This window comes from Toxotes jaculatrix, chromosome 8, assembly GCF_017976425.1.
Source record: "Toxotes jaculatrix isolate fToxJac2 chromosome 8, fToxJac2.pri, whole genome shotgun sequence".
Lineage (NCBI taxonomy): Eukaryota > Metazoa > Chordata > Actinopteri > Toxotidae > Toxotes > Toxotes jaculatrix.
In genome coordinates, this window is record NC_054401.1 from 24,636,120 (window position 1) to 24,648,366 (window position 12,247).

At 40.4% G+C, this 12,247-nt stretch overlaps 1 protein-coding gene across 3 annotated transcripts in view; it reads right to left on the minus strand.

The window, feature by feature from the left end:
* Positions 1-12,247, minus strand: part of grik2 (glutamate receptor, ionotropic, kainate 2) — a 211,281-nt gene that overhangs the window by 53,796 nt on the left and 145,238 nt on the right. For all 3 annotated transcript variants that reach the window (XM_041043959.1, XM_041043961.1, XM_041043960.1), the window contains exon 10: positions 796-1,002. In XM_041043959.1, coding sequence (XP_040899893.1) covers positions 796-1,002 — 207 coding nt within the window. The remainder of the gene's footprint in view (positions 1-795; positions 1,003-12,247) is intronic.

Below are 12,247 nucleotides of genomic sequence, written 5' to 3' on the forward strand. Positions count from 1 at the left end.
CTGAATCTATCCGAACTACTCTAACACAGCCCTTACACGCTGGAGATACACCAGGCCATGTTTACACGGCTGTGAGCATTAGACAGACCACAGATAATTTTGTTTAAATTCCTTTGACAGGATGTTTCCAACTTGTTCTGCACAATTCAGCATTTCCCCCTCAATTGAACTCTACGAGTCCACACTCCCCCAGTCTTCTGAGGCCCTGTCTGCCGCAATAACCATCTGTCTACGTCAAGCCTGTCTAAGCAAGAAGTGGAGGACAAACCCATGCTGAACATCATCTCGCAGGGGATTGGGCCCTTCACCCATGAAAAGACTGTCACGACAGCCAATCGCTGCACTGATCAAGAGCAGAAGCAGAAGACAAGCCTGGAGGAGTAAAGGGAGACCTGACCCCTTGTGGGTGCTGCTTCTAATGGGGTCAGATATTGACTATTGGGCGTGCAGCGGCCGCTATTTTTCTGCCCGTGCAGTTTATCCTAACTGGGACTTTGTCGGGTGTAATGATCTACACTGTGAGCAGATTGTGTGTGCCTGTGTGTGTGTGTTTTAATAAGCTCTGTAGGGGAAACAACTCACGACAGAATCCATGCTCGCCTCGCATCACTGTTCTCTCAAACAGTGCTAGTTGTTACCTCCCTCTTCTTCTGCCTTTTTCATAGTCTTTTCCTTCATCCCATTTTATTCTTTGTCGTTCCCGACCAAACATTTGTACAGTAATAGATGTTGATGTGAGAGTTTACACAGTTTTTTTTTTTGTTTACATTTTTTACATGATGTTTAGAGACTCACGTGGTCCATTAGCTCCTTGATCATCCCGTTCCACTGGCCTGTGTTCTCATCCTGGGCGCCGTACTTCCCGTCTTCCACCAGACGAACCTCGTAAGTGAAGCCCAGGATGTTGGCCAGCTCTCTCAGCAGGTCTATACAGTAGCCCTCAAAGCGGTCGTTCCCATACAACGGCTTGTCAGACTTCTTGAACATCACATACGGCTCCTCCTGTCGGGTGAAATAGTGGAGGAGGGATCAGTCTCTGCAGCACTTGGCATCTTTTACCTACTGATAAGGCCTATCTGAGGGGGTGTCTGATGTGTGAGATAGGCTTTTGAGCCTTGCGAGCTCAAATACACACTGGCTTGGTTAGTAAAGCATGTGTGTGTGTTTTTGTGTGTGTGTGTGTGCCTGCCAGTCCTGTGATGTGAGGTAGGTTGGGTGCAAAGTGAGGCATGACCATAATAAGAGATAATCCCCCCATATCAATGACTCCGTGCTCCTCTTAGGCTCAGCAGGCTGGCCTTGTGCCCGGGCCCAGCTTTCAGGACACCACATGCTTTGTCAATAAGATAAGAGATACTGATAGACAGACACAAAAAGAGAGTGCACATCCCCTCTGTTAACACAAACAGCTGGGGAGATTACTAATGTCTTCTTTCGTAGTATTTCCTTCTCCCTCCCGCCTGCTGAGGATCTCCTCTCCCTCCACACTTCACTCCATGTTGTTCTCCATATCTTTGCTTCATGTACCATCTGTCTTTGTTGGACTCTCGTACTCACTGCACGTCATTCATTTCTACAACTCCCTTTGTCACTCTCAGACAAATGAATTAAAAAAAAATATATATATCTATATATATCATAAAGCAGGTGTTGTTTACCATAAAAAGGAGTTTTAACAGTACACATGCATGAGAGATGTTTGCATGAAAAGAAAACCCAAAAGAAACCCAAAACAAAACAAAAACAGTTTGTTCTTTTAACCAGGACAAAAAAACAGGGTTGAGCGTAATGATTTCACTTCATAGTAATGTGACGATAGATATGTTAAGATTATGGGGGGGAAAAAAAAGGTAGAACAGTGTGAGAGTTTTCTTATTTAAAAACCATATCTTTGTGACCCCTTCTGTTTATTTTATTTTTAATTCATCTATCATTTATCACACTGATATTTTTATGTGATTCATTTTTCTCCCTTGCACAAAAAAAAAAACATCATTAATTTCATGTGCAGTATCACATTTGAAACAACCAAAGCATTTAAAATGCAATATTACATTTGAAATTTGTGTTTCTATATCAGGTGACTGTTCACTACATGTGAAATATTCCAAACCTAGAAACGTCTGTGATGTGAAAGTGACATGTAAAAAACTTTCATATGCAATGTTCACTGACTGAGTGTTGGAGGCTGGATTCGCACAGTGGGCGTAGCACTTTGTGAACAGAACTGATTCAATACATTAAGGACGGAGTCATTATTGGGGCTGTGGTTAGGATTAGCATTACCTCTGTCCAGGTAAGATAGCATCTACCTTAACTGATCACTGATTTGATGCATCAGCCAGCAACCGTGCTGAGGGACCCAAATCAAACACACCCTTGATGTCGTGTGACGAAGTGCACAAAGGTGCATGCTGGGTGTGACAAAGTATGACTTCTACCACAAATGTAATAAGACAAAAGTTGAAACCTAGAGGCTTCATTGCAGAGGATTTCATGGAGCACAAGGCTCGCAGAATGATGTTCAGACAGGTGAGAGCTACAACAAACTCCCTTACTGTGTGTACTGTGGTGATTTTGTGTGTGTGCTACACAGTGTGCATGTACAGTATGTTTGTGGGTTACAGCCCATGTGGAGTTTCTACTGTTCATGCATCTCCAAACTGTCAACCTTAGTGACGCTTTATTCTGTTGTTATTTCAACAAGATTCAGTATCAGGCTGCTTCATTGGTTTTGTCTTCTTCTCTGGTAAATTCTGGTGAGGACACACTGAGGAAGGCAGTTTATTTATATCTAAAAAAGCTACGACGTTAATTTGTTGTTGGTTTGGACATAAGGACTCATAAGGTGCAATTCCCCTGGGAATGGCGTAATGATGTTGCACAAGAATATACAATGATATTTCACTTTATTTTGTGGCTTAAATGTGCTCTTTAATTTCATATGACATTTTTATCACCATAAAATATTTTTTCTTTACCCACCACCCCCACACTTTCCCTAGTAAGGCAGTAAAACTTGCTCAGAGCACATTTGAACTTACTTTTATCTGCAGTTTTTCACATCATTTTTACTTTCACTTGAGTTAAATGTCTTTAACTTCATAGTGATTGTAACTGAGTACAATTTTCCAGTCCTCTTTCCAGCCCTGATTAAAACAAAATTAAAAGCAACATTTGAAAATGTGAACTATCCTGAAATCTATTGAATTTTTCATCAGAGCTAACAACTAAAGGATACTGTCAGACAAATGGAGCAGACGTACTGGTTTAATGCCTGCTGCTTTAATAAGACCTGCATGCATGTGCACCATCACACACACTGAAGCTTAGGTCCTGTTTGGTAAAATACTCAAAACCCAAAACAGAAACTCTTGTTTAGATTTGAGCTGATTTAGCTATTTGACCAGCTGCAATACTATTAATAAGAACAATGTTGTATTCAGTAACACTATGTCTCTGTCAGTAACATTTTCTGATGTTAAAAAAAAAAAAAAAAGAAAAGAAAAAAGTCTGGTTTCTTTTGTGACTGTGGTCCATCTAAATCCTCCTCTGGGTGTTTTGCTAAAGAAATATCACGAATAAGGTTATCAGACGATTTTGTGTCTCATCTCAGGCTGGACCCAGTAAATGGACATCATTTTAAAGAACCTCCAAATGACTCTCTGCTCTGCAGTGAGCTACACAGGTAGCTGCAGTAATGCTAGGTGAGCAGCAATGACACAGACAGAGCGGCAGAGTCCGTCTGTTTTGTTACTGCAGAGTTTTTTCCACTAACCTCACCAAGGATGAGAGCGACACTTGGAAACCATGGTAGCTACTCAACAAAGACGGCAACAGCTGTAGCCTCCAAATGCTTAACACGCACACAAATTAAATTAATGCAGAACAAAAATACTAACTAAAATGTCTTTAGTTTCTGTTGGATTAAAACTAATCAAAATCTAATGACTAAAATTTGATGAAATCTAATTATACAGATATATTTACATGTTCACTGCAAAAAGCAGTGTTAATGTTTTCACATGTGAAATATATGCTTATATATAATATTATATATGTTTCATATACAGTTTTACACATAAAACATGTGTCCCTAACCTACTAATAACTAAACTAATTTTAAATGTGAAGTATTTTAATTTATTAATAAATTTATCACAAATTGTGTCATACGTGAACTACAGCATTACATATGGGGATATCACATCTGGTGGATTTATCACATGTGAAATGTTGTTCCTCATTTAATACACAGTAAAAAAAATGTAAATCTTTCCCATTGCTGCCTTCCATCTAAAATCAAAACAGGAATGAGGTGGAATTAGCAGCTGCAGCCTCACTTTAACCACACTGCAACCGTCAGTTTCATCGGTGCTGACACAGCTCAGTGCATGAGATGTTATATCTGCACATTATACCTCAGCAGCTCCTGGACTGCAAGGATACTGATGTAATAATGATGAAAGAGCAGAAAGCAGTGTCCACATACAGATCAATAACAGGGTGCCTACAGTGTCAAGGCATACAGTACAAACACCAAAACAAACCAGTGCAGGTATATGCAAAAGTTTAGGCACCCCTGGGCAAATCACGTTTTGTTTTTATTTATTTGTTTATTTTATTTGGAAGTATAAGTATATAAGTAAATACACCCTCTGCAGCAAACAAGGCAGAAAAAATGAGCTTCGTTCAAATGTTATTGCACTGCTAATTTTAATTTCATGAGCTTAAGAGGCAGAAAAAAATTCTCATTGCAAATGCAAACGTTTAGTCACCCAAACACTCAGACTTTCATTAATTCATTACGTCTTCACTGAAACATTAGGACAGCTGAAGAACTGTCATTAGACAGACTGAGGATCTGATGCCTACAAAGCAGGAGAAACTATAAAAAAAAGAAATCAAAGAGCTTGTAGTTTGAAATGTCCACCATCCAAAGTGTCATTAAGAAATCATGTTTATGGTGAACTTTGGAGCAAGACAAGATCTGGAAGACCGAGAAATCTTTGAGATAAAACAGCACATTTCTTTGGCAAAAAACACAAACCCCCTTATGACTCTGCAGGGAAAACCGACCTGTGACCTCATCAGAAACATCAGTGTCAGAAGTCTGCAAAGCAACATCTGGATGAGCCAGAGTCCTTTTGGAAACAAATGCTGTGGACAGATGAAGTTAAAAATGGAGCTATTTGGCTGCAATCACTAAAGCTGTGTTTGGAGGGGGGAAAAAAGATTTCACAAAATATCCTGGATGCAAATATCATCCTGTATCTGTCTTCTTCTACAAAATGATAACGATCAAATTAAGCGGACCTTAAAATTCACCATGAACTGGTTTTGGGAGACACCCAAGCTGAAGGCTTTGGAGCAGCCCTCACAGTCCTGTGACCTGAGAATCATTGAACGTCTGTGGGTAGACCTTCAATATGCTGTGCACGTAAAACAGCCTGAAAATCTCAGAACTTAAACTGATAGGCAAAGAAGAGCAGGTAGAAAAAGTCCTTAATCAAGTCTGTTATCACGTCTGTTAAATACCTGACCAAATTACTATGGAAACATATAGGAAGGAAGCTCAGCTACTGTTAACGACAGCAACACATAGACGTGACAGCAGATGGTGTGTATGCGTATATACTACCAGTTTTTCTTCTACACATTCGCTGCAACATCTAACACTCTGAGGTGGGAGCAGGGCTTTCCTCTCTTCCCATCGCCATGGTAACTGAAACTCTGTACTTCAGGAGTGATGAGCACGCCAGTGTTTTTAAATCCACACATTTAGCTTTCTAGGGACTTTTATTACTGTGTGCAGAAGGACACCGCTCTCTACTGATACCACCAATATTAGAGTCAAGCAGAGGGAAGAAGGGTGTCATCATTTTAAAGGGGTTCTATCTTCAAACATACCAACTTTAAGATTATTTATCACTCACTACCTCAGGTATTGTGTTTGTTATTTTCTGTTAAAGTACATTTTGTGAATCTATTAGTCTTTGGTGTGGACATTCATTTGTGTAACAGATTACTGTTCCAGATTAATGTTCCTGCTACATCCAGTTTGTAAGAACTGCTGCAGGAACTTATGCATTTCTACAGTGGCCACAAGGATACTCTGTGCAAACCACAAGAACTGGGATTGGTCAGTTGCCGATGCACAGTGGAGAATACTGAGAGGGAAGACAGCACCAAGCTCTATCACAGTGAATGAAATGATGTAAACACAGTGACTGGATGGCACAAGTCTCCTACTCAGTAATGAAACCATGTGCAATGGAGGTTACCTGGATGTAACTCCTGTTCTATAAGTCTGTGGTCCATCATCACTCTGTCACAACATAAATGAAGCAAATGAAGACAGTAAACAGTGTTGGAAATGTACAGTAACTAAAGTATAATATACCCTGGTAACATACAATGTCCATGTATTGACGCTGAACTATAGAATCTATACTATCTACTATCACAGAGATCGAACCTTTGACTGACATTAATCCACTGTGTCCAGTGTAAACCCAAAAGAACTGGGTGGTGTCCTGTGTTAAAGTGCTTTGTCGGTCCCGTCCCTTCAACATGACTCCACCCAGTGTGCGCTTTGTTGCTATATACGTCACCGTTGCCGCAACCGTTGCCGCTGGAGGTCGCCTAACAATTAAACATAATTAGAGATGCCCACAGCTAATCCTAAGTATCAGCACTGGTGTTGATCCAGGCATATTGTAATGAATCGGCCTCAGCGTTGCACCTCCTCTCCTTTAAAAGGAAGCCATGCTCTACAGCTGCATAAGCCAGAGAAAAACTGGAGTGTGAATGTGAAATATTACTCCGTGTGCAGTAGTGAATGACTCTGAGAGTTCAGACACTGGGGTTGGAAAAATACACACAGGTTCGCTAAGCTCTGACTCTAATAATCATTAGCAAAGCAATGTAGAAAAGTGCTAGCTTCTCTTTTTTAGGCGGTGCCGAGCGTCGCTTTTGCGGGGATCAAATGACAAACACCACCAGCGTCATATCAGCTGTCACTAATTAATGTTAATTCTGTGAGTAACTTGATTACAGACCTAAATGAAACTCGGCTGGTGTGCTTTCTGCATGCTGCTGTCAGTACTTGTCAAAGACATTCATTGAGGGAAGAACCTCCACTCTATAACACAACTGTCACAGTGTGAACTGAACTGAGAGCTTCTTTAGTTCCAACAAATCCAACAGAGTGAGACGTCTTCTCTCTAGCATATCACGGCTTGTCACTGTCAGCGGTGGCATTGTGTGTGTGTGTCTGTGTGTGTATATATATATATACACACAGACTATTTCATCAACATTTAAGTAATAAAAATGTAAGTAAAGTAAAGTATGGGATCAGACTGGATATTGGCAGATACCCAGTACGACTCAGATCAGGGTCAAAAAACTTCATTTTTACCAGAGAGCAATTTCCATCAAATATAATTCACGTCTGTAAAGTTTCTCCCTCTGCAGGATGCTCTGTACCCAACACACATACACATACATTCAGTACGTCACAGCACTCTCTGAATACTGTCTGAGGAACACCATACTAACACTCGCTCTGAAAGCCTCGCTCTGAAAGCACTGATTCCACACCATGTTGGAAACTTTCCTCTGAGGTTCTGCTCCATGTTGACATGACTGCATCACATCATTTCTGCTGATTTATCAGCTGCACATTCAAGCTGCCAATCTCCTGTTCTACCACATCCCAGAGGTGTTCTACTGGATTCAGGTCTGGAGACTGGGGAGGCCACTGAAGTTCACTGAACTCACTGTCATGCTCATGAAACCAGTCTGAGACGACTTTAGGTTTGATTGATTGCTATTAAGGGGCCCAGAGTGAGTCAAGTTCCCCACACCATTACAGCACCACCACCACCACCACCACCAGCCTGGACTGATACCATCTGTGTGTCGTAGTGGATATCCAGATTCATCACCTGTGCAGGTCTCGCTGAGATCACAACTTTTGTCCATTCTGATGTTTGATGCAAACATTAACTGCAGCTCCTGACCTGTATGCATTGCACTGCTGCCACACGATTGGCTGATTGGATAATTGCTAATAGTTCTTAATGAAGTCTTTGGTGAGTGCATATAGAGAGGTTTAGACATTGATGGACCCCACTGCTTGTGTTTTAGGTTTAGTTTTAGTCTCATCTCTCTGAAAGGACCTTTTAACCACAGTAACAGCAGATTTCTCCTCAGTCTGACCTTTTAAATGATCACTGGATTCATCTGACCATTTTCTCCCAGTCTCCACGTGCTGCCATGTTAACTAGTGGAACAACTGTTAGTTCTAGTTGAACACAAAGAAGCTATTGTGAAGCCATTAGCAACTTCTGACCTCTCACCTTCTCTCAGCTGTGAAAGACTGTAATTATCATAAACAGTCAGTGGACACATTAACAAAGAGCACCTCTCCCTGGAACAGTCAGCAGCACCTGTGATTCTTTCTGGACATTATTAAAAAGCCCTTATCTTCCATCTGTGAAACAGGAAATTGTGTATGGAGGGGTTTTAATTTTTTTTTTTTTTTTTTTATTGGGATGAGCAGCCACAACATAAGAGCCATGTTACTGTTCCCGTCACTGAAATTATGCAATAATTCATGCTATTTGTTTCTTCTGGTTTGATTTAGGCCAATGCTGACCGACAGAGAATTAGCAGTTTCTGTCTTTTATGAATTCCAGCTTCAAAAGAGACGGCGTTCAAAAGAATTTTTAATGGCATAGTTTGATTTAACCAGCGTGGTTCTCCAGCTCCTATTCACACGCTTTAATCCCAATTAATCATATAAACACAGGCCTGGTGGAGAACATAATCTGACACAGGAACACATTGCTCAATAAGATAAACGGTACATGCTTTGCTGATGCACTTGCATGAGAAATTTGCATGGGGCTGTTCCAGAGGCAACAAATGTTGTGAGAGTAAATAACACAGTAAGCTAAATAATATAAATTGATTTATAAAAAAAAAAAAAAAAAGGACATTGTTGTTTGCTACAGTACCTCCACTCTACTGATAAAATACATTTTAAATATTCCATTTCACTTTCATTTATGTTTAAATGGATATTGTTATTTTGCAACATCTGTTTCCATTTTACATTTTCTCTGTGCTAACACATAATCACATAATCCTGCTTTTCAAGTGATTACCAAACCCTTGTTTATGTTTTACTAGCCAATAATAAGAATACCCAGTGTCCCCCTTTGTTCTTCTGCATCGATTTTAATATTTCTTTGGCAAAACTGTCACCCAACTCGGGGAATGTGCAAAATTCAGGGTAGTACTTTGGTAAAGAACTGATAAAAGCTCTCAGTTTGATTTTTTTAACACAAGTCTGTCTTGTCATAGTATGAAAAACACAGGTGTTGCCGGTGTCATTAACAATTCCACTGTTGTGACCCACACAGCCAATGAGTGAGCACACATAATCTGGAACTAGGAAAAAGGGACGCAGCCATTATAAATGGTATTAATTACATCTGTGGTCAAGATGTCTGCCAGGAAAAGGCTCTGTCGGCAGGAAGTAAATCAGGAAAGCCTTCTTCTCTTCTGAAAGTGTTTGAAATGACTCAGCACTGTTAATAAACCCATCAGTTAAACCAGCTCCTTAATTGGGTTTACAGTGACTTCATAACCTTTTGGAACTCATTAAAATGATGTATGATGATATGTTTTTAATTCTGGGTGTGGAAGTTTTTCTCAAGGTCCACTTACCAGCTTTTTTTTTTTTTCTGGGCTTTTAGCTGCATCTCAGAGTCTAACCCCTAACCCCAGCACTTACCATCACCCACTGGACAAACTCCATCTGATGAAGAGCATAAAATGTGGTTGGGAGATCCAGAAAATAGCAGAACTTAAGATTATTGCTATTATTCAAATGTCTATTGTTGCTTGCTACAGGTTTTATAGAAAAGATGCTTTTTCATTGGTTTTAACAATTTAATTCTGTGTAGCAAAGCATTAAAGTGAACTTCCTAACAGGGCATGCCCTCATATAGTTATTTTAGTTTATAAATAGGATACACATTGGTTTGAAACGACAAATTAAAATCTGCTTTTAGCTACATTACAGTGGTTATTGTTATTAACCATTTATTAATTGTTCAATAAACTAAGTTAAAGAATTATTAATTAATATAATTCATAGGACATTTTATTAACATTAAATGTTAAAAAGAAGTAGATAAAGCTTTGTGAAATACATTCAAATTATTCTGTTAAGTGTATTCAATACACATTCTGTGTTCAAATACAGTTGGATTGTGATTATATTAATTATAGTATGATTATGGCTGAATTATAGGTATGATAATTGTCACTTTCAGGACTCCACAGAGGTCAGCATGACTATGAATATCATGCACCCGACTGGGATACGAGCACGCATATAGGTCCTTCTAGGTGTCATCACACTATCCTGAACACATGTATATGTAACAACGCAAATACACACACTCCTTCCTGTCTCCTGCAGTGAAGCTGATAGTACATGTGGACCAGTGCATCTTTAAATAAAAAGAGAGAGAGAGACAGCAGCCGAGTGTCTCTGTAAAGCAAACCTAATTAAAGTATTACCGCATCCACGCCTCACCACAGACTTTCCTTAAACACGAAATCAAGCCCATTCCTCTCCAACAAAGGGAAAACAATGGATTTTGTGCCTCAACAAAAACAAATGAAACAGCCTTATTTGAGTCATTTTTAAACACTTATTTTAGTTTTATTAATCCCCCTCCATGTAGTGTGTTATAGCAGAGAACAAATCCAGGTGCTCTCGGCGTGCACTGCTGTGACTGCCTATTGGCTTAAATGTAACCGAGGAAAACACAGAAGAAATCTGATATAATACATTTCTAACTGCACTCATTTACTGTCAGAAATTGAATGGATCCAATTTACCAATCCGAATAATATGCAATGAAGTCTGCATATACAGCAGCCTATTGATGCCACCATAACAGTTTTGGTTAAATTGTTCCAACAAGATCCTCTTCATGTTTTAACAATATATTCATTCATCCATTCCCAGTTCGTCCTCGGAGCCCACCTGGGCGACATCGATCAGAAACTACCTGCTTTCATCAAGAAGTATCCCTCAGTGAGTGCTGCTGGACTTCATGCTGGCAACAACGACGCTTCAGCTCGACTGGGAGCTGAGTTATTAAAAGAACAATTGCTCGGTCTCTAATGGCGCTCAAATGCAACCTTGTGTTTTTTTCTATACCATATCTCTGCTGACATGGCTCTGAGATTTTCAATTCAGCTTTAACCACTTTGGGTATGTACAGCACTGTGATTCCCTCAGGCTATGTGATGCCTTCTGCAGTTCAAACGGTTTGTACTCAACTAAATTAAGGGCACAAATGCTCACCACAAACACAATAAACTGTTTTCAATTATAACATCATTCTGTATATCCTGTTAAGGCAATTCCCATTGTCCCATGGTCCCCAGCTGGAAAGACAGCCGCACAGTAAATGCCAGTAATCTTGTCCCCGGCCAAGCCCTCCTTGGACGTGCCCATCTGGTCCATGCCCATTTTCCAGCTCGGTTACACTGGTTTTGTTAAATGTCAGATCATTTAGTCATTTGGCAGACGTTTTTCATACAAAGCGAGGCAACTTAGGGTTCAGTGTCTTGCCCAAGGACACTTCGGCACGCAAACAGGAAGAGCCATGGACTGAACCACCATCAGCGATCAGTGGACAACCCACTCTACCACCTGAGCCACAGCTGCCCCGTTGTTCAGTTGTGATTTTAAATTATGAGATCAGTTGGATTTGAAGTCCAGGTGACTGTGTTGCATTAAATGAAACATGGCCTCCCAGTTTCAGTTATTTTTACCAGCCTAGGCTTGCAGGATGTGGAGGCAGCCAGACTTTATTTGCAGGACACCAGGATAGCCACATCCTCAAAACGCCCACTTGCTCACTGTAAATTTTCTGGACAGTTACCGGCACCGTTCACACATCGGCTCGACGGGACATTACATGGACGTGGGACTAGGGAGCCGGCAGGGTAAAGTTGATTTAACATCTGGTTTAACTGATGTGGACATTTGCGTTCGCACATATAGCTCCTCTGGGCAATGTCTAGGTAAGTTCAGGGTTGCGGTGCATGTGTGAAATCGGCGAGGGCATCAGCAGCATCAGCCACACACTCTGATTATTCAGTCTAAGAAATTAAACTTTTATAATTTGAGGCAACGTAGTGGTTGTTG